The sequence below is a fragment of the Rattus rattus genome, chromosome 18 (assembly GCF_011064425.1).
Source record: "Rattus rattus isolate New Zealand chromosome 18, Rrattus_CSIRO_v1, whole genome shotgun sequence".
Classification (NCBI taxonomy): Eukaryota; Metazoa; Chordata; class Mammalia; order Rodentia; family Muridae; genus Rattus; species Rattus rattus.
The window spans coordinates 32951338-32974715 of record NC_046171.1 but is presented as its reverse complement, the minus strand read 5'-3'; the positions used below and the strand labels follow the sequence as shown (position 1 = coordinate 32974715).

At 40.5% G+C, this 23378-nt stretch overlaps 1 protein-coding gene across 1 annotated transcript in view; it reads left to right on the top strand.

Moving 5' to 3' along the window:
• Positions 1–23378, top strand: part of Tbc1d32 (TBC1 domain family member 32) — a 207532-nt gene that overhangs the window by 60372 nt on the left and 123782 nt on the right. The window contains exons 15-20 of the mRNA XM_032888330.1: positions 235–362; positions 5336–5537; positions 6418–6500; positions 12241–12385; positions 17987–18074; positions 20772–20890. Coding sequence (XP_032744221.1) covers positions 235–362; positions 5336–5537; positions 6418–6500; positions 12241–12385; positions 17987–18074; positions 20772–20890 — 765 coding nt within the window. The remainder of the gene's footprint in view (positions 1–234; positions 363–5335; positions 5538–6417; positions 6501–12240; positions 12386–17986; positions 18075–20771; positions 20891–23378) is intronic.

The window sequence follows — 23378 nt, the reverse complement described above, 5'->3', positions numbered from 1 at the left end:
GATTTTCCTCATCAGCTTTGTTCGTACAAGGAAATCATCTAGTGACACATGTAACTCAGATACATTATTTCACAAGCAGCAGTTGTGACGGTTTTGTTGTTGTGTTTGCCATATAACTTTATTAGACTGCATACATCACCCCCACTACATCATACAATTATTTGATTTGTCTTGTCACTGTTAATATTATTATTATTATTATTATTATTATTATTATCATTATTATATTTGCAGGCTGCTCCAGATTTCTCTGAAATAGCTCTAATTCACATAGCTGATATTTTGGCAAGAATTGCTTCTGTTGAGGAAGGACTTATTTTACTTCTGTATGGAGAAAATATGAACTCTTCTGAAGAAGAGAGGTGCGTGTATGTTTTTATTTGTGTAACTATTTGGCTGTATTTAGGTTTCCTGAATAGGTACTAGTGACGAATTAAACTATCTTTGATAAGTCTTTTAAATTTTTATTGCTTTTCTGTCTATGTATGTGTATATGCCCACATGCAAGCATTCAGGTACCCTGGAGGGCAGAAGAGGGTATTGGATGCCATGGAAGGGGAATTCCAGGCAGTTGTGAGCTGCCATGCAAGTGCTGGGAACCTGGATTCTTTGCAAGAGCAGTGAGTGCTCTCAACAACTGACACATCTTTCCAGCCCTTTCCTATGTAACCCAGCTCACAGTAAGGATAGCAGGCATCATTCCTGATGAGATCCAATATCCTCTGACCTGCTCCCCCAGACCCTCTCACAGGCTTCTGAAGCCTCAGGGAGTTGGTTGAATTCAAACAGCTTCGTAAAGGAGAAGGCCACCCTGCTGGGGTACAGTAAATTAACAGTAAATTTGCATCCACCTTCGTGGATAATGACGTTTCATCTCGTCTTTTCTCATTTTCCTTTCATTTGGTTTTCATCTGCTGTTTTTGTTTCTCCTTTTACTCCTTAGATGTTTAAAAAACAAAACAAAACTGTTGTTAAGTATTACCAAGGCAGTTGTCACTTGTGGCCATTACTTTGGTTTTTTTGTTGAAAAGGCATGGAATTTTACTAGAAAAAAACCCTACCGAAGCCTCTTGCAGTCACCTGCCTGAACAACCACACGTTTCAATAGGAGTCAGTGTGGAAGTAGTGCTGTATGTCAGGCCTCAGCGCGTCCATTTTGATTTGATCCTCCCTCCTGTGTTTCCTGATTTCTATGCCTTAAAAAGTCCCCGGCTGGCTGCCTGCCATTTTAAATGGGACCAGGAGAATAGTTTGCCATGAACTCCCGTCCAAGCAGCTCATGCTTTCTGTGCTGTTTTGTGGTTCCAGATCACAGAGACATTTAATTCAGCAGGTACTAGTGTGCTCCTTTCAGACTTGTAGAGCCGAGCCAGATCAACCTGGCTGGTGCACCACGGCTGGCGACTGGAGCCTTCAGGGTTTACTCAGCTCTTCTGCTTCCCAAGGTCCAAAATTCCCCATCATCTTTTCCGATTTCATTGTCCTGGAGGGGATTTTAATGCATTTAAAAACCCTTTTCCTTGTGAATTTTAAATTTATGGAGGGAACAGAGAGATGTCATACATTTAGTTTGTCAATTTAAATTGGAGCTGTTGAGTATTTTTTTTTTTTTGTAGTGAGGAGAAATATAATTTTAATTCCATTATCAAAGGCTGTCAGGCCCCTAATTAGATTTTTTTCTTTTCTTTTTTTTTTTTATTAACTTGAATATTTCTTATATACATTTCGAGTGTTATTCCCTTTCCGGTTTCGGCAAACATCCCTTCCCCTCCCCTTCCTTATGGGTGTTCCCCTCCCCACCCTCCCCCCATTGCCGCCCTCCCCCCAACAGTCTAGTTCACTGGGGGTTCAGTCTTGGCAGGACCCAGGGCTTCCCCTTCCACTGGTGCTCTTACTGGGCCATTCATTGCTACCTATGAGGTCAGAGTCCAGGGTCAGTCCATGTATAGTCTTTAGGTAGTGGCTTAGTCCCTGGAAGCTCTGGTTGCTTGGCAGCTGTTGAGTATTTAACAATATTTTTTATAAAGGAACATTTATCTTTTATCATTAATTCTAAAATCTTTTCATTTATTGTTTAACCCTCTGCAAATTTATTATTTTTTTAAAATAATGCCTCACTAAGAACATCAGCCTTGAACTGTGTTCCTCCTAATCCTAACCGTATGTAAGTTCATATAGTAGCATTGACTTTGGGTCTGGTTGTTTTGGTGTGTGAAATATTTATTTGCAAGTTTTTTTTTTTTGTTAGCAAAGTTTATAAAATTAAAAAAGAATAAAGTTACTTATTCAAAAAACTAAAAATCAAAGTGTTAGTATGCTAGACCTTATATCCTTAAATAAGTTTTCTATTTCTGTATGAACATTGTTAATCTGGATAAATCAGGATTTTGCCAATTACTGCCTTTAGGGTTTGTATGTATCTTTGTGCATGTGTGCATGCATGCGTGCGTGCATGTGTGTGTGTTTGTGTGTCTTTGTTTTTAAGAAAGGTTCTATCACATTGACGTGGGACAAACATGATATATAAACTACCAGAGGTGACTTCTGATTATCATTGTGTAGTTTCCTTAGCAGAAAGGCTGGAATGTTTGCAAATACAATTAGAAAGTGTCTGGCTCATTAAATTTTGTTTTGCACAATGGAGCAGTGAACAGCTCGCTAGCTGTAAAAAGGAATCAGGGGCCAGGAAAAGCCTGAGCAGAGAAGCATGCTGCAAGCTAAGCTTGGTGACCTGTGATTGGCTGCTGAGACTCGCATGGTGAATTAGAGACCTGGTTCTCGCCATTGTCCTCTCCTCTCCAGGTTGCCCTGAGACTGATATATACACACACCCCACACAGAGTCAGCAATGTTGTTACGGACTGCTTATTGTGTTGGCGTTGACATTAAGTGGAAAAAGAGAAAGGACAGATGAGTGTTTATAGTCTGCTGCCCTCTGTGGACAGGACAGTACGAGTCATCCATTTGTTTACATCTTGTAGACAGATCGAAAGGCAAGGAAAACGGTTAGTTCCAGGGAACAGAAGAAACATATATGGAGAAATGTTCTCCGTGGTATATACACTAATCATACTTACATTTATCTTAGAATTAAATAGCTGCTTTAGGCTCCAAATGTTAAACAAAATAAAGAAGAAAGAACGCACAATTTAAAAAACCTACTAAGCAAACAATCATGCAAACGTAACAGGCTGGTTAGTGACAAAGTCATGGAGAAAGAAGATTACCGCAAGTAACCGGAATACGAATGAACTGTAGTCAGGTACAATGGAAGGGAAATAATCTCGATTCAATGCCAGCTGTGTTGGGTGTCTTTAGAAGCAGCACTGGTGTTATTTTGAAATTGTTATGGATAATAAATGACCAGGTAATGGCATTTGGAACTAAGATTTTTCAGTGTAAGATACAATATAAAATTATAAAATTAAAGAAACAAGTAAAATCTTGAGTACTCAGCTCATAATGGAAATGCATTTATGAACTTACCTTTCTTTTTCTAAAGAGATATTTTTTCAGGTCACTACCCTGTCAAAGGCCTATAAGCAATGCTATTATTGACAGCAGATTCCTGCATTGTGATATCTCTGTATCTTTTTTCCCTATAACTGTTTCTAGGTCAGGAATAAGAAATACACAGAATCATTCTCACATAATTTTGACTCTAGAAAACAAGGCAGATATTTAAAAATACCAGGATAGTACCAAAAGTTCCTCAAGGAAGCTTCTACTGTCTTTAAGATGTGTAACTTGAGGATCAAAAACTAATGGATACAATAGGGTAAAATATTATTAGGTCTATAAAAAACATGGATTAAAAAGATGAAAATGATAAAAATATAAAAAATAGTAAAATAAAACACAGTGGATTGAATAATTTCTTTTTGATGTTCCTATACCAAGTATATTTATTAGTTTGTAAATTGATATTATATTTTTCCAACTTTCCTTTACACACTGTATTTTAATAGGTTCCCCCAGAAACATTCTTTGTGGAAGAAGTCTGGTTGCTAAATACCAACAAAATTCTTGAATCAGAGAGGATTCATGAAGTATTTCTTCATGAAATCTTGGTAATCACCACAATAGTTGCTAAAATCATCAGGCGAAACACCTTTCTTGCTGGAAATGCCAGCAGGGCGCCATCTGCCAAGCTAACTTTTAATGTCACCTAAATTGGGACCACCAATAAGTGTCTCGTGCAGGAGACACACATAACCAATAAAGCTATTTACCAAGGAAGAAACAAAGATCTAAAGTTTAAGCCTTAAGATCTAATTATTATCTTTGAGACATTTGAGGAAATAGGAAATGGGTTGGAGGATCCTGTGGGGAAGCAATTATTCAAATATAAAGAAAGCTATTGAATCATTGACTTGGAGAAAAGCTGCACAGGGAGTAAAAATCATCCAGCATGGCCTGCAGGACTTGTAGGAAGTGTAATTTAAGCAAACCTATCCAGGGGAAATGACATCCTGAGAGACTAAAGAGAAGTTTGATATGGGCTGTCTAACTAAAAATCATAATTTTTATGGGGCACACTACATTTAAAATAGAAGTTTTGTCAGTTGGAGATGTACACCGGGTCACATATGCAAGGCAAGGATAAAACATCTTTGCAATGCTGCTGGAGAAATCAACATGGAAGCTTGACTGCTCTCTTACATACAATGTTTTTTGCTTTTGCTTTGTTTTTGTTTTTTTTTTTAAATCTAGAAAAAGTATTTGTATTGCTTCTCTCTGGTGTTAGACTAGGTGATCCTGTTTCTTTCTCATCATTAGCTATGTGTTATCATGCAAATTACTTCTGTAATCTGTACATAGATTCTCCTATCTGTAAACTCCCATTTCAAAGGACTATAGAAAAAACGATATAAGTGCATTAAAATATTTAAAACAGCAGCTTTCATATTGGAAGCATTTTTGGTCTCTGCTCCTGTTATTTCAGGAAACCAATCTCAAGCTTTGAGACAGGGTGGGCGTGTCGTCGGTATTGTATGGGGAAGGTTGCAACAGCTCAAACAACAGGAGATGCTCACTGTAAAGCTGAGAACACTCATGCATGGGCCTGGCTGCATGGCATCCATGGATGGCTCTTTAAGGATACGCAGATTTGCTGTTTCTCCCACCTGATTGCCCTTTCCTGCGTCCCCAGAAACCTTCGTCATGACTGCACATGTGCACATTGATGGATCAGGCCTACTGTCTTGTTAGCAAAAGCCTATGAGCTGTGTAAATGGTGTGGAGCAGTGAGTGGTGTGGAGACAGGCTGTTTTGTTAGTGCTCCATGATGTCACGCACAGTTGGATTTGGGGTCACATTTGTGGTCTTTTCTTAGCCCTACAGGTGCTCATATAATAGCCAAGTTTTCAAAGAAACTTCTAGAAGACGATATTTCTATTTTTCCTGGATCGGAAACGTTGCCTGTAGTAAAAGGAGCATTTATTTCTGTGTGTCGTCAGATATATGGTACATGTGAAGGCTTGCAGGTGCTGCTTCCTTACAGCTTACATGATTCTATAGCAAAGGCATGGAAGAAGGTATGTGCTCCAAAGTTTTCCTCCCTGCAGATCTGTGTTTCAGTTACAGGCATCATTTTAGTACGTTATTATGGAGAGGGTATTTTAATGGAACATGATTTTCCTCCTTTTCATTTGCCTTTTCTTCCCCTTTCCTCTGTCTGTCTGTCTTCCTTCCTTCCTTTCTAGTTCTTCTTCATTCCTTTCTTCTTCTTTCCTTCCTTTCTATTTCTCCTTCCTTCCCTCCTTCCTTCCCTCCCTCCCTCCTTCCTTCCTTTCTTCCTTCTTTTCTATTTCTCCTTCCTTCCTTCCTTCCTTCCTTCCTTCCTTCCTTCCTTCCTTCCTTCCTTCCTTTTCTTTCTTTCTTTTTGAAAGAGTCACTGTGGAGCTCTGGTTGGAACTTACTATATAGAGCAGGCTGGTGTTGAACTTACAGAGAGCTGCCTGCCTCTGCCTCCTGAGTGCTAGTATTAATGGCATGTGCCATCATGCTAGGTTAAATACTACTTCTCTAGCCTGGTGGTCGTTGGTGTCAGCTCTCCATACTTCTTAACCTGGCACAGGGTGACGTAAGAACCCCCTTCTCAGTAAGGGTCCAAGCCTTTAACTGATTACCACAAAGGTTTGTTCTCTGCTGCAGAAGCGTAAGGTGCCTTTTCTTTGCAGAAGCAAACCTCCTCTGTGGAGGTTAAGATGTCAGGAACACAGTGCAGCAGGAGCCGTGTGCAGACCAGCGGATTGCTAAGTCCTTCAATTTCACTGAACCAGATAATTTACTTTTGAAATAATTGACTTAAAATAGATCAAGGATTAAAAACAGAACTTCAGCATTAGAAATCTCGAGAATAGTGTTATTGGTCAGAAGAGCAGAAAAATGAACTAATCCATTATTTTCTCTTAGACAAGCTTGCTATCAGAAAGGATCCCCACTCCAGTAGAGGGCTCTGACTCAGTTTCTTCAGTGAGCCAGGAGTCTCCCAACAGGTAATCATCATTGTTTCACATCTCTCTATTGTGTTTGTTGAGATAATTTAGAGGTAATTGAAATGCAATGGTAAATGGTGGAAAAACATTTTCCAGGAAGTTAACTGTATATGTACAGGTTCAAGGCAAATTGCATTTTATAGGATTATTATTATTTATAGATTATGTTATGTGACAAATGTAGAAATATTAAATAGTTTTTACTTCGTCCTGTAAGATGTTTCTAGATGGCAAGGAGATCCACTTACTTAGTTTTCAAAATACAGCAAGAGTGTAGTTTAGTATGGTTTTGGCATTTGAAGATTATGTAAATTAACAGTTCACTGTATATATGTGCTTCTTTAGAAATATTAATTGGCTGTGATGTTAGGATAATGGGGAAATAGTTTATTAAACTGAGGTTTAGTGATCTACATGCTCCAAGATTTTATTTTAGTTTATGGCTGAGCATTGGCACAGTGTGGGTCACAGTACGGACAGCTTTAAGGGTTCTTCTTTGCTAAATGCTCACTGTGCTTCTTTCTCTTTTGTAGAATAGAGCTTAACTTATAAAATCTGTTAAGTTTTTCAAATTTTGGAAAAGTTTAAGGGTTCAAAATAGTTCATTCTCTGGAATTTTCATATATATTTATTTATAATATGGTTAACAAACACATCAACTGCTTTTTCTCCTTTTCATTGAGAGATTATGGAGAAATTAGACGAGCTTTGTCCAGTCCCAAGTGCACACTTCATTATCATCAATTTCCCTGCATATAAAACAGAGCAGAAGACATGTTTGCTGCAGGGGGCTGCTTCCTATAGAGCAGAGGCTCTCAGCCTTCCTAATGCTGTGACACCATAATACAGCTCCTCATGTTGTAGTCATTCCAACCACACAATTACTTCATTGCAACTTCATGACGGTAACTTTGCTACTGTAATGTAATGTAAATATGTGATACACAGGAAGTTTGATATGTGGCCCCCAAAGTGTTGTACCCCTAGCTTGAGAGCCACTGCTATGGATGGATGGACTAGAGAAGAGACACTGCTTATTCAAGGAGCCCTAAATTCATTCTTCCTTGACACAGAGTACGGGCGTGTTAATAGGTGGAAAGAGGCAATGTTACCTATGAGTATGTGCTTACAGGAAAGCAGTCCTAGGGAGGAAGAGGTTTCCTAACCTCTGGTGTTAGGGCTCTCTGGGGAGAACAGTAGGATAGATTCATGGATCAATGTATGAGTGAGGAGAGAATCTACTAGGGGCATTGGTTCCTGCTGTTATGGAAGACAGGATATTTGGAAAGTGGATTCTGGGATGTTGAGAATATTGCTTAGTCCAAGTGTTGAGAGTCTCCTGTTGTGAGATTGGGCTGTGAAGGCCAGGAAGCTTTTGATTTTGGTTTCAAAGGGCAAAAGAGTGTTCATGGGTTCCTAGGGTTAAACTCTGTTGTCCTTCTATCTGGATCCCCATCCAATGGTATGGCCCCTTCTCTACACTGAAGATAGAGCATCTCCACTTGGTCTACTGAGATTTGTACACCAAATTCCCCTCGAGACAACCTCACAGATATACCATCAAATAATGTTTTATCACGTTTCTAGCTGTTCTTCTAATCTAGTCAGAATGACATGTAAATCACTCATTATAATGTCTCAAGAAAAGCCATAAATTCAATACAATTCACAGTATATTAGAAGTGTATATATCGTTTTTGTCCTAACAGTTCAGTTTACCTTCTGGAATGACTTGAGCATCTTTTGTTCTTTTATTGAGGAAGCTTATGTGTGATAGGGTTATAGCAGCAAACCCATTTTCTGTCAATGTACAAGGGATACTTGATTTCCTGAGTGCGTGTAGAAATAAGTTTAGTGAATGAACTTTCTCTAGTCCAAGTTAGAGAGAATAAAAGTTAGTGTAACAAGATAACAGTAAAATAATTGCAACTGTAAAAGCTAATTATTATTATTATTGTTGTTGCCTTAAAGTTAAGCATTTTGAGCTTATTCTTATTATTCTTATTATTATTGGTAGCTTATTTTGGATGATCCTGCTCCCGCTTCACATTTAATGGTGTGTCTAGTACTAGAGAATGGGGAAGCTGATACTTCTGGTTGGCATTCATGTCCTTTTACTCTGCCTATTGCTCAAAAACTCCAAATAAAATTTCTAATAAGCTTATCAAAGTGTTCTCACACTTTTTGAACCAATCACTGTGTGACCTTAGAGAAGATCCAATCACAGAGAAAAAGATGTTAAATTTGTCACAGTCAGCCATTAAAAGACCTTCTTCAAAATGAGAGGTAAAGTACCGAGAGTTCTTTGATCTGCAAAGCTCAGCCCATGGTATCCTGACATTAATCACCAGAGACTACGTTTCCATTAGAAATACCTTGCTGTATAGTCAGTATTCTGTTGCTGTAAAGAGATAACCTGACCCTGGCAACTGTTTTAAATGAGCATCTAATTGGGTCTTGCTCACAGTTTCAGGGGTCTGGTCTAGTCTCATGTTGAAAAGTATGGTGACCTGGAGACTGACATGGTGCTAGAAAAATAGCTGAGAGTTCTATATCTGTAGGACCCAATCAGCCCTACGTCTGGGAGGTCCCACTCATGAAAACACGGAGACAGAGTGATGCAATCAAGCAAGAGGTTTAATGATCCAGTGCACTGGGTGGCCCTGTAATCGGGACAGAGGTGACCCCAAATGACAAATGCACACATTTTTTATACACTTGTGGAGGACAGCCTTTGGAAACAGCATGAGTTGATCCTTGATGACGCAAAATGACTTTTACACTCCTTAATGGAGAGGTATCTTTGGCAGTCAGAAGAGGGACTTCTAAGGGCCCTTCCCTCTTGGAGGTTAGCTGATTTCCTGGAACAGGGTGTAATCCTAAATTCTTTGGACTGGGTGTTAAAGTCCCAGTCACCTGGGGTTTCCCTAAGGTGGCCTTTGTCCTAAGTTAGAGACACTGGGCCTGGCTTGAGCTGTTGAAACCACAAAGTTTACCCCTGGGACACACTTCCTCTAATAAAGCCACACCTACTCCAACAAAGCCACACCTCCTCATCCCTCTCAAGGAATGCCACTCCCTGCTGACCAAGCATTCTCTGAGTCTGTGGGGGCCATTGTCATTCAAATCACCACACTAAAGGAGAGTGCCCTTTGCAGCTTCACACCTTTTACCACTGCTGCCTCCCAAAGGAAAGGGCAATACAACTCCATGGCTCAGATCTTCTGCCCCTTTTTAACATTGAGGGGCAGTTCTAGAGTTCCAGAGAAGATTTATTAAAGCATGCCAACGCTTACTTTTCAGAATTGTATATACTCTTACATTATGTAGTGGTGCCACTCATATAACTTGTTTTCTGTTTTATTTGTGTTGAATATAAAAACATTTTTATTGATTTTTATGCCTAATTTGTTAATTTAATGACATATTTCATAGGTATGTTCCTGTGTGAGTGACTTGTCTTAACTTTTCTAAAACTTACTTTAATGTTTCATTAGCATATACTAATTGTATATAATAATGGCTTTAATTATGCCATTTCATACATGTACGTAGTGTATGTCTGTAATAGGCATGCTCTCTGGTCACTTTTCCACTCTATTCCAGCTAATCCCCTTTCACTCCTCAGCTAACCTTTCATTCTGGTTTCATGCCTTGGTAGTGACCCAGTTGGCTGCATTAGGATTGTCTATAGGAGCAAGGATGAGGGTTTGTTTCTGGAGCATGGGCATGTGACCAGAGGTGACACCATTCAAGACACTCTCCTTCCACTACCATGATTAGCTGCTTATAAATTCTCAGGCAGGGGTAGGCCTTGGCATCAATGCCACATCAAGGAATGAAGAAAGAGACTTTAACAAAGCAGACTTTAGTCAAGTTTAAATTCTCCATTTTCCTTTACTGTCTTTCATCCATCTGCAGTTTATGATTCTGCCCACATTCTGTTGTGTCTGATCTATCCCTGTGTCTCTTCCTAACAAAGAGCTTTGCTCTGTGCTCATTGAACAACGTAGAAATCCTAGTATGGAAAAAGGGATGAGGAGTACATTTTTATAGAAATCTTTAACAGTTTTACCAGAAGTTTCTTTCCTGATTCCAGCGGACCCAGCAGAGCATTTGAAACAAACACAGATGTTGTAATACTATATCTGTCTATTCACAGGTTGCATCTAACATTTGTAGATATTTGCTTACTTAAAGATTGCTTTCAATCTCTTGGCTACGCTCAGAAAATGATTACCACATGCATGTGAACATACACACACCCCTCTCTCTCTCTCTCCTGGATCAGAGGCATTGAGTAACACTCAGTTTCAGATTGAAGCAATGCATTTAGCTTAGGCTGTAAAAGCGGATTAAATGGGAAATCCACGTGATAATAAGTTGAGATCCATTGTTGTTTTGAAGGCAGGTTCCACCTGAGGGAACAGGCTGAGTCCACAATATACTAGTGGGGTGAGTATGTAGCTCTAGGTGAGCTCAGGGCACACTGCTAGCTGGATGCAGGGTTTAGCTAAAATTCCGTCTCCCAGAGCAAGAGCTATTTTTCCAAAGAAGATATCACTGCAGGCCTCATAATTCCTTCCCCACTCCATGGCTCACTGCTGGGGCTCAGTTTCAGGTCCTCATGCACGCATGGCAAGTGTGCTTAGCTAGCGAGTCAGGTTCTCACTACACAGCCCCAGCTGGTCTGGAACTCACTCTGGAAACCAGGCTGGTCTCAGACTCACAGAGATCTTCCTGCCTCTGTCATTGGCTCCTAAGTACTGGCATTACAGATCTGTGCCACCATGCCCAGCTAATCTTCTATGTTTGGAAATGTCTATTCTTTCAAACCACACCATCACCACAAAATGTTTCCTTGTCCCAAACACATGTTCTTAAGTAGTTTAATTGCATATAACACTTGGGGCAGGCACACCTTTGATATTGGTTCTCGTGGTTATCACTCCCGTACCTTCTGGACTGTGTGGCACTTGACAGATCTTACTATCTGCAGTGTAGTGGCTGGGGCTAACAGGTGATGTCCTCACTGGGCAGCTCTCACTGCACGTTAACTGTTTGCTTGATCTCTGTGATTTAAGTTAACCTGCTTGGTACTCTGAGTGATATTTTAGTTCATACGCAAATTGTATATTTTTCTCAATTTTAGGAAAACCTATTTAAAAAATTTAATTAAGCAAATAATATATCTATGGACTATAGTGTTTTTAAAGGTTTTCTATGGTTTCTGCTAGTTTTTCTCCTCCTCTTCCTCTTCTTCCTCTTCCTCTTCTTCCTCCTCCTCCTCCTCCTCCTCCTTCTTTTACCTCTGCCAAAGTTCTCAGTCTTAAAAATATAATCTGGGAAAACATGTTATTATTCATCTTTAAATAAAATAAAAACTTATGGAAATAAAAGCGAAGCCATACATATTACGCTTTAGAACACGAGAAAGCAAATGCTTTAATAAAAAGAATGCACAGAAATAATGGACAGTTGAAGAGCAGGGAATGCAAGGGCATGGAATCATAAGGGGAGGTGGGGACTGGTCAAGTGCTGCAGCAGAGAACACTCGCTCACTGATGGGAGCTGTCGGAGTAGAACTGAGAGAACCTCACAGACCCTTTTCATCTCACAACATCGACAGAGTAATCAGCAGCCAGTGTGCACTCTGTCAGCCTAACGTCCATGCCGATCTGAAGCGTTTTCTGTTTTGAGCATATTAAATGTCTCTTCGCCATCCCTTTTCCTGTCCCAGTGTAGCTGTGGCTTGGGAAGACAATTTGTTGGATGATTTACTCAATTTTGCTGCCACCCCCAAAGGACTGCTGCTTCTTCAGAGGACAGGTGCCATCAGTGACTGTGTGACGTTTATGTTCAGCCAGTACGCAAAACAGCCACAGGTATGAGTTGCCATCTGCTGTAAGCGAAAGGACTGTTGTTGTTGTAAAAGCCCCTGAGAGCGCTATTCTGCTCTCCATGTGTGACGAGGTTATTAAGCTTCAGGTAAAATCCCGGGCTGCACTGTAACACTTGATTTTTTTTTTTAAAGGAAAGCTTTAGGTAATAGATATTGGCGTCTCTGTATTTTGAAACTGTAAGTAGCCAGATGGAATTGAAAAATTCAGTTAATTTTCCAGATGTTTTATAAGCGTGATATAATACCTCCATATGTACCAAAACTGGGTAGAATTTCTGGGGAAAAAATCCTATTACATCTAAATATGTATCACTGAGGGTTTAGGCCTCAGGGACTTTTAAAGACACAAACTTCCCTTTAGAGGGTTCATATTCTACTGTTAAATAAAGCTTGCAAGGTAATTTATTTAATCAAGTAGTCTGAAGTAATTGAGTCATAATTAGCTTTGAGTTTTTTGTTTGTTTGTTTGTTTGTTTTTCTTTCCTAGTAAAGACATTTCTGGGACTTTTGGATCTTAGTTATGCATTTAACCATATTTTTCTGCATAACAACTTGGTCTTTTGGCTAGGATCAAGGCTGGTGTGTGTGTGTGTGTGTGTGTGTGTGTGTGTGTGTGTGTGTGTGTTTATGGGTGGTGTGTGGCTGTATGTTGCACACACTTGCATGGATGTCAACGTTGATTTTTGCTGCTTTCTGAATTGCTCTCCACTTTTGTTTTAAATGTATCTTCTTTTTAATTAGTTTTTAGGCAAGAAATTTAGAGCTGTAGTTTGTGAGGATAAATTCCATTTGTTAGAGTCTGAAAGGACTGCATACATCCCTGGAGCCAAGTAATAGCCTGACCTTTGCAAACTGTCCAGTCTACAGCTTCCTGAGCAACCTTACCCTGATTAGTAATTCTGTTTTAGGAGCACCGCTCTTGCCCCTGGGGTGGTCCATTGCAGATGATCAGCTCTGGGCTTGGCGTGGTGTGCAGCTTCTCATGTGATGATAGGAGACTTTCTTCCCTGGGTGTTGCCATTTCCCTGGTACTTTCTTGGTAGTATAACACCTAGACGTCTTACAAAGCTTAACCATGCATAATCCTCTGTTCTTGTCACTATAAACTGCTTTCATGACAGTTGACAAGACACACCCTTAATTTTTTTTCTCTTTTCAATCTGGCCTCAGTGGGAGAGAACGCACCTAATCCTGCAGTGACCTAACATGCTAGGGTGGGGGATGCCTGAGGCGCCCACTCACTCAGAGGAGAAAGGGAAGAAGGATAGGGGAAGAACTGTGGGTGGGTTGACCTGAGATGGATATTGGGAGGTAAAGTGAATAAATAAATAAGAAACAAAAAAAGAAATAAAAAGAAAGAAAAAAGAAGAAAAAAGAAAAGAAAAGAAAGAAAGAAAGAACGAACGAACGAAAACGAACGAAAGAAAGAAAGAAAGAAAGAAAGAAAGAAAGAAAGAAAGAAAGAAAGAGAGAGAGAAACTTGCAGGGGAAAAAGATTTTGCAGCCGAGTAGTTTACTCCTGTGCAAGACCCTTCTGGAAGACCCGGCAGAGTGGGAGTGTGTCCAGGTCCTCTAACCAACCGTGACTTTTGGCAGTAGTGGGGCTTCCCACTGGATTCCTTAGCCTCAGGCTGACCTTTATAGAAGCTCCTCAGCCTTCTCCTTCCTGTCTGGCCCCCAGTCTCTTCACCTGCCATCTTCCAAGATAGCAAAGAGCTCCATCCTATTTTTTGAAACAGGCTTTCTGAACCAGGAATTCACCGATTTTGGGGCTAGTTTGATGACCAGCTGCAGGATGATGTCACTATGCAGGTGGAGGCAGGTATAGGATAGAACGAGGCCTGTCATTGGACGAGAAGGAAGGATGGGCGGGAGAAAAGTTTTAGAAAGCGAGAGGAGCCCGAAGCAAAAGAGGAGATTGTGGAGCAGCAGAGGACAGAGCATGGAGGCGGATGTTAAGATTCCTTTCTTCACATTTACAGGTTGCTATGAATATTCTTAAGGGTTGGATGTGTATAAGCCTTTGTATGCCTAGATGAGCAAATTATATATTATATATCAGAGGTTATTATGTTGTGTGTTCTTTCATGTGGCGATTTAGACACGCTAGCACACCATGGAATTGGGATGTGTGTGTCTGGCATGGTGGGAACCTGCCTTAGGAACTGTACGGGGAGAGAGACGGTTGCCAGGCTCAGAGAGCAGCCATTGGCAGTGTGATATGGGAGCAATGCAGGTGAGAGGCTTTGCTGACTGAGATGAAGACATCTGGCAGATGTCTTGGGGCACTGCGGTGCCGGACCTAGGGCAGGATAAAAGAAAGCAGCCTTGATTTTAATTTTACAGCAACAACCAGCAGCCTTGTCGCTTCTTCCCCAGTGTTGAAATGCTAGGTTTGTGCTACTGAGCCCAGCTTCCCCTCCCCCACTTCATCCCCAAATGTGGGTTCAGGCAGATTGAACTCATGCCTATGTAGGAAGCACTTTACAGATGTAGCCAGGCCTGGGATCAGTTCTTTCATAAAGTGCTTTGATATTTTATGTTGCTAATGGCAAGTTCTTCCCCCTCTACTCTCTTAAATTCAAATCTCCTTCTTTGATTAAAACTATTAGAAAATAAATAACCATTTTTGTTGTCTCTGCCTGATAGTTACCACTGTTCCTACTTTATGGCACCCTTACCTCATCCATCTGTATCAGGTTCCTATTGTCTTCTTTATTTTATTCTAGTATCATTTCAGATTGCTAGTTCTGTTTCACTCTGTACACATTTCCCTTCCGCAAGCTTCCACATTTAATAGTTTATTATATGTAACACACACACACACACACACACACACACACACACACACTCACTCTCTCTCTTCCCCACAGTTCTTTATGTTATTGTAAATATTCTGGTTTAGTTTGAGTCCCTCCACTACAGCCAAGCATAGAGTCGCCCATGCATACTAATTACCTGTTCAGGCTTCCTGTTCTGTTTATACTGTTTATCCTCACGAAGGCTTCCTGTATGTTTATTCTGTCTATCATTGTGACAACGGGCGAGTAGTTCACACACATTTTCTTCATTCAGGTGCTTTACTTCAGCCAGGCATGTCTTTACACGATGCATCTAGAATTAGATGTCATTTTTATGTCTGTAAATTCCAAAACCAAACATTCTTTGCATCACCCTGGCTGCTCTCGTAGAAGAGACTGCTCCTTTGACATTGGGAATTTACAGCCCATAGTTCTTCATTAGCATATTCATCACATGTTAATGTGCCCCGCTAGTCCAGATATTTTCATCATTAACTTCCTCAGATATTTTTCAAGAAAGCCTAGCGGCTAGGCCACTTTCTTAATTTTGTGGAAGAAACAGTGGATGCGCAGATTAGTTACACAGTGTGTTTTATAGATCTGTTAGCTGACTAGTTATAATGGTTAGACTGAAACTCAGATTTTTTTCTTTTCTAGTTTTTGACTATATGCCTGAAGACTTAACTTGTTTAATAAAATGTCTGCCATGATAATCTTCTCCATTTTCACAATATCTCAGAGATGGCAAAGCATGTGGCTACTAATAATCCAATTTTCAGGGCCTGTGGGAGGTATTTATGAGTAGGGCATTCTTTAGCAGGAAGATGCAGGGGAGGAAGAATAGGTTTTTATCTCCCTGGGTGTCTGTGTCACTCAGTGCAGAACAATGGATTCTAGTTCAAGGAAAATTGTTGGTGTATTTTTTTTTCAGCTATTTTATTGGTTTCTTATAACTCTACCTCCCTTCAAACCCTTATTCCACCCTAAGCCCTTTCAACCCCACAACACTAGGTAGGAGAGAAAAAAGGCTAGAGAACAAAGAAGACAGACTTCTGTAGGTTGTTTCCTATTGTTCCGGTTCCTTGGGGCAAGCCTAATCTTTGTCAGACTATCCAGCAGTCCAGAAAACCAGCAATCCAGCAATCCAGCAATCCAGCAATTCAGGAACAGAAATGTACCAGCAGGAATCAGCAGGGACCACCAGCAGCTGCCACAGGCCCTCTTGGACTGTCCCACTTATAGCTTGTCCAGAGTCCCCAGAATTAAACTCTCTGCAGTTGGCAGAAATCACACCCCTGCTAGTGCATGAGGCAAATCATAATCACTTAGCCTGACTAACTCCTTGAATTCAAAAAGCTAGGATTAAACTCAGACCAGAAGTAAAATAGTTATAAATACCACATTGGAACTAATTCACCATGAGGGTTTCCTTGGTTTGTGCTATTATCACCTGGCAGAAATTTCTAGTATTCTAATAGCTGGAGAGCAGTGAGTGCCTGTACCCACAAGGCTGTACTGTGGATAACTAGAATGCTGTGAAACTGCCTCTTCTCCCACTCCTGGGCCTGAAACAAAAGCATATTCACGTAACATAACTGGGCTTTTAAAGAAACCAAAACTCTCACTACAGAAAGTGGGAATTATAACTAATGAGATCGAAAAGGAAGGCTAAGTTAAGAAGATATATACAATAGAAAATTGATGAAATAGACCTAATTTTCGGGATAGCTATTAGTTCCCTTTGAGCTACAGTTTTTGCCTTTAAAACAGAAGGCACATTTTTTTCTGTTTTAAGAGTTTGAAATTAAACCAGGCTCTTTTAATGAAATGTTCTAATGAACGAATTCTGAGTGATTAACTCTGTTCAGAAGTTGAACATCATATAGGCTAGCAGAATGGGATGGTTGTTTACAGTGTCATTTCACCCCTTTACTGTGATTGATACAAAGAGGTCAGCTCACTTTTGTAGTTACCCCAAGCAGGTTTGTTCCTTGTAAAGTGACAAATACTGAAGACCTTTTACAGGAGAAAACAATATATTGCTGATTAGGACCAAGCAGCTCTTCTTTAGAAACAAAAATTGTATTTTCTAGAAATACTTACTTTAAGGAAAAAGCCTCAGATTTTAAGTTTTGTTTCTTAATTTCTTAAAAACTTATTTAAGAATTTGGTGGTGAAAGTTTAAAAACGTGGAAGTAGCCTATAAAGTAAAAATAGAATGCTACAGTTTAGTAATAATAAGATGATACAGTTTAGAAATGAAAGCTGTCCTACTTTTATCTGATCTAAGACCCTTACTTTATTTATGAGAAAATTCAGGCTAGGAGTAATAAGTGACTCTTCAGACATATTTATTTTTACTCTGTGTGTTCATGTGTGCGAGTTCAGATGTCCACAGGGGCCAAGGTGTTGGATCATCTGGAGCTAGAGTTACCGCTGGTTAAGAGCCTCCAGGTATGGATGCTAGGAACTGAACGGAATTCTGGGAACTGAATTCTGGGAGCAGCATGTGCTCTTAACTGCAGCCTCATGACTTTAGTGTCTGACTAAGTGACTTGTTTAAATCAAAGAGCTAGGATTAAACTCGGACCAGAAGTAATTGTTACAAATACCACATTGGTACTAATTCACCGTGAGGGTTTCCTTGTTTTGTGTTTTTATCACCGGGAAGAAATTTCTAGTATTCTAATTGTTGAAGAGCAGTAAGTGCTGTACCCACAAGTCTGCATTGTGGATAACTAGAATGCTGTGCTCTTTGCTTCTCCGTGTGTTCTTCATGTTAGGTCAACAGGCAGAAGAAGTTCGGCTATGAAGTCTTGGTTGTGCAGGTGGCATCCACAGCAGCGGGTGCAGTGGCTCTGCAGAATTCAGGCAAGTCTCCCCCGCTGGGTAAAATGCAATCATTGTAAGTAAAATAAATACCTGAAAATTTAGCACAATAAACTTCCGGACTATCTTTACCTCATTAATTCTACTTCCCAGTTTGTGTTTACGTTGAAGGAAGTTTGTCTTTGTTCTCCAAGAAATTCCAGTGGTACCCGATAATCTATGCTGGAACATTGATTATTGGAGAATCACTTCTCACTTTATAAGCCTGAAGAAGTCTGCCTTGATATAATTGTGCCTGAGAGAATGGCTCAGTGCTTAGTCCGCTAGATTTGCATATGCATGGAAATGCAGTCATCATAGCTGTGTGTGCCAGTCTCTCACTCCCCCCTTTCCTCTTCCTCTAGAAAGCATGGCCCTCGCTGTAGCCTTCTCATGCTCTTTGGAGGTTGCTATTCCTATATGTTTCCCAATATCAACTGGAGACGTAGGGAAGTAAGCCACGGTGATTTTTTTTATCACATATTTAGTTTACTGAGCATCAGCCAACACGTGCTTAGTGTTAGTGACATGGAAGTCACAGGGGGAGGTGGCAAGTCACCACAGTTCTGTCAGTGATTACTTTTCTGCATTTTAAGGGATATTTTATGTATGTGCATTTCAAATATTATCCCCTTTCCCGATTCCCACCCCTCCTATTCCCCCTCCCTCTGCTTTTATGAGAATGCTCCCCCCACTACCCACCCACTCCCACCTCACGCACCCTGGCATTCCCCTACACTGGGGAAATGAGCCTTCACAAGACCAAGGGCTTCTCCTCCTACTGATGCCAGAAAATGCCATCCTCTGCTACATATGTGGCTAGAGCCATGGGTCCCTCCATGTGTACTCTTTGGCTGGTGTATTATTCCCTGGGAGCTCTCGGGCTTCTGGTTATTGGATATTGTTGTTCTTCCTATGGGGTTACAAACCCCTTCAGCTCCTTCAGGCCTTTCTCTGACTCCTTCATTGTGGTCCCTGTGCTCAGTCCAGTGCATCCTCATCTGTAGCAGTAAAGCTCTGGCAGAGGCTCTCAGAAGACAGCTATATCAGGCTCCTGTCAGCATGCACTTCTTGCCATCCGCAACATTGTATGGGGTTTGGTGCCTGCATATGGGATGGATCCCCAGATGAGCAGTCTCTGGATGACCTTTCCTTCAGTCTCTGCTCCACTCTGGCGCAGATGAAGACTGGTCTGAGTATCAGTGATTTTTATTTCTTCTCCACCTAAGCCAAAACTTTGTGAAATTTTATATTTCTGCCCAACTAATTTGGGCTCTTTGTATATATTCCTTGACAAAACTGAAGCACATTTTTCTTCTACTTAGAGTAAAATCCATATAGCACTGTAGACAAGAATATAATAGAACTATTTGAAGATTATTTTATCCCAGAGCTGCTTGTCATTAAGTAGTTAAGCTTTTGAACCTCATGCCATCAATGCTTTTTTGCGATGGTCAAATGAAATTTTGCATGGGTCATAAGATGACCACCGATTCCTAAGCCCTTACATTACTGGACTGGCCACTTCACATTCATTGTCCCATGTGTGTGCTGTGGATACTTTGGAATTATCATTTTCAAATACCACTATCATTTTCATGCCATGGTCTCTGAAGAAGATGAAGTGATTATAAGCTAATTAATAAACTTGTAAATTAGACTTTTAAATTAAACCCTGGTATCCTCAGTTTTAGAGCCTGCATTTTTTTAGTTGTGTCCCCAACCCTGACTTCTCTTATTTTGTTCTAGGCATTTAACAATATATACTCCCATCATTTCTGCTTGCCTGTAATTTTTGTGTAGATTTAAGTCCTCAAGGGCTTTCCCTTGTCTGCCTTAAGAACTTGTGGTTGTTGTCCCTGGTCAGCTCCCATTTAAGTAGTTGTATCGATGAGACTTTTTGGGTATAACCTCTGACATTACCAGCAGACACCGTCTCACAGCAAACACCCTGAGCTCGCGTTCTTCCTGTCTTTGCACCCCATCTTCTGCTATGTTCCCTGAGCCCTGTGTGTGGGATTTGTGTTGTAGATGCATCCACTGGGATGGGGCTCCAGCACTCTGCATTTGATTGGTTGTGGCTTTCTGTAACAGTCCCCATTTCTTGGAAAGGGAGATTCCCTTGATGAGCATGAGGTCTACAGGTTTCTGTGGGTATAAGGACGAATAGTTAGAATGTAATTAGGGAATTTATGATTAAATAGTGGGTTTTTGTAGGTAGTGTATGATTTGAAGAATTTAATAGTCAGATTTAGTATTCATTTTCATCTAGTGAGATAGTATTTGACTCTAGAGAATTTAAAGGTTGTGTTGAAGCAAAGTTCAGAATTGTTCCAAACATATGGTATTGTAAGTGAATATTATGTTAAGTAAACATATCCTTTAGATGCCTGCCCTACTTTTTGATACATTCTTTCTCTTCCTCCAACCCCTGAATACATTCTTTATAGTATCCAGGGAAAACATTTTTCATGATTTATTTATCATTCCAAGGAGACAGAGTATCCTAAACATGTAGTAACAATAGAGTACCATTTCTACCAAGGGTACTGTTATTTCTATAAAAATCAGTATTTTTCCTCCGTGAGGAAATCTTTTCATAAGCATAATCTTACCTCTAGTCCTTAAATCTGCTTATACTATTTCATACTGTAGTATAAATGATGCTATCAATATGACATAAGCAATACTTCTTTCTAGGCTTCATTAGTGCCCTTATAACTGAGTTATGGGCCAACCTTGAATGTGGAAGAGATGATGTAAGGCTGACTCATCCCAGAGCTACCCCAGTGGACCCCATTGACCGAAGCTGCCAGAAGGTAAGAAGCTGTGTGATGTCATGGGCATAGACTTGAAAGGTATAGAGCAGAAACCTTAGTTAATCTTTTTTTTTTCCTCTTGGATTTTTTTATTTACATTTCAAATGTTATCCACTTTCCCAGTTTCCTGCCCATAAACCCTCTATCCCATCCCACTTCCCCCTGCTTCTATGAGTGTGTTCCCCTTGGGTATCAAGCCTTGCCAGGAGCAGGCTCCCACTGATGCCCCACAAAGCCATCCTCTGCTACATATGCAGCTGGAGCTATGGCTACTCTTTGGATGGTGCTTTAGTTCCTGGGAGTTCTGGTTGGTTGGTATTGTTGCTCTTTTGGGGTTTCATACCCCTTTAGCTCCTTACATCATTTCTCTAACTCCTCCAGAGGGGACCCTGTTCTCTGTTCAGTGGTTGGCTGTGAGCATCTGCCTCTGTATTTTCATGCTCTGGAAGAGCCTCTCAGGAGACAGCTCTGTCAGGCTCCTGTCAGCTCGCACTTCTTGGCATCAGCAATAGTGTCCGGGTTTGGTAGCTGTATATGGACTGGATCCCCAGGTGGGGCAGTCTCTGCATGGCCTTTCCTTCAGTCTCTGCTCCAAACTTTGTCTATGTATTTCCTCCTGTAAATATTTTTGTTTCCCCTTCTAAGAAGGACTGAAGCATCCACACTTTAGTTGTCCTTCTTCCTGAGCTTCATGTCGTCTGTGGATTGTATCTTCGGTATTCTGAGCTTTGGGGCTAATATCCACTCATCAGTGAGTGCATACCACGTGTGTTCTTTTGTGATTGTGTTACCTCACTCAAGATGATATTTTCTAGCTCCACCTATTTGCCTATCAATTTCATGAAGTCATTCTTTTTAATAGCTGACTAGTACTCCATTGTGTAGATGTACCACATTTTCTGTATCTATTCCTCTGCTGAAAGACATCTGGCTTCTTTCCAGCTTCTGACTTTAATGAATAAGGCTGCTATGAACATAATGGAGCATGTGTCCTTGTTATATGTTGGAGCATCTTTTGGGTATATGCCCAGGAGTGATGTAGCTGGGTCCTCAGGTAGTACAATGTCTAATTTTCTGAGGAACCTCCAGACTGATTTCCAGAGTGGTTGTACCAGTTTGCAATCCCACCAATATTGGAGGAGTGTTCCTCTTTCTCCACATCCTCGCCAGCATCTGCTGTCACCTGAGTTTTATATCTTAGCCATTCTGACTGTGTGAGATGGAATCTCAGAGCTGTTTTGATTTGCATTTCCCTTATGACTAAGGATGTTGAACATTTCTTTAGGTGCTTCTCAGACATTCAGTATTCATCATTTGAGAATCCTTTGTTTAGTTCTGTACCCCATTTTTAATAGGGTTATTTGTCTCCCTGAAGTCTAACTTCATGAGTTCTTTGTTTATATTAAATATTTGCCCTCTGTCATGTAGGGTTGGTAAAGATCTTTTCCCAATCTGTTGGTTGCCGTTTTGTCCTAATGTAAGTTCTGGGCATGCAGAGAATGTAACTTCTGAGGCTGCGGAGAATTGTCAGTTGGCAAATCACTTGCCCTGTAAGCACAAGGACCTGAGTTTGGTCCCCAGAATCTACATTAGAAACAACAGTGAACAGCATTAGTGGGATGTCTCCATGGGTTAATGTAATCATTGCTATGCTTGACCATCTGAGTTGACTCCCAGGACCCACATGGTAATGGAGAGAACTGATTCTTGCAAATTGTTCTCTGACCTTACACACTTGCATGCTTTGGCATTCCCTTCTCCCAACTCCAAATACATACATACATACATACATACATACATACATACATACATACATACATACAAACAAACAAACAATTTGGAAAAATTAACTCCCCCACCAAAAAAAAAAAAAAACCCAAATACAAACAAACAGAAACCTCGAGAAACCCAAATCCAATTCTCCACACCAGGCACAGTGGCTCAGGATTATAATTCCAGCACTGGGGAGGTGGAAACACACCTGTCATTGGCGCCTCTTGGAGAGGCAGCCACACTGACATATAGAGTCACATGAAGTTTAGAAGCTCAACAGTAAAGGAGACAAGCAAAGAGAAAACCTACAGACTGGGAGAAAATCTGCCAGCCTGTGTCTAACAGAGTTTAATGTTCATGATGTAGAACTTAAAACCCCCAACGTCTCTCTGTTATAAGAGACAAAAATATGCTGACAAATATATGAAAACATGTTCAACTGTTTGAAAATAGAATCCAAACCACACTGAGAATCCATCTGACCTTTGTCCTAATGAAGACAAATGACCCAAACAAGCATTGTCCAGGATGCAGGTACGAGGAAGCTCTGTGCATTTTGCATGGCATAAATGACAGTCGATATTATGTATGTCAGCTACTATAGAGTTTTCTAAGAAAATTAAAACAGAGCTATGATAGAGTTATTGTGTGCTGCTGCCTGCACATCCATGTTTATCATGACGATATTCACAGTAGCCAAGTTAGACATCAGCGT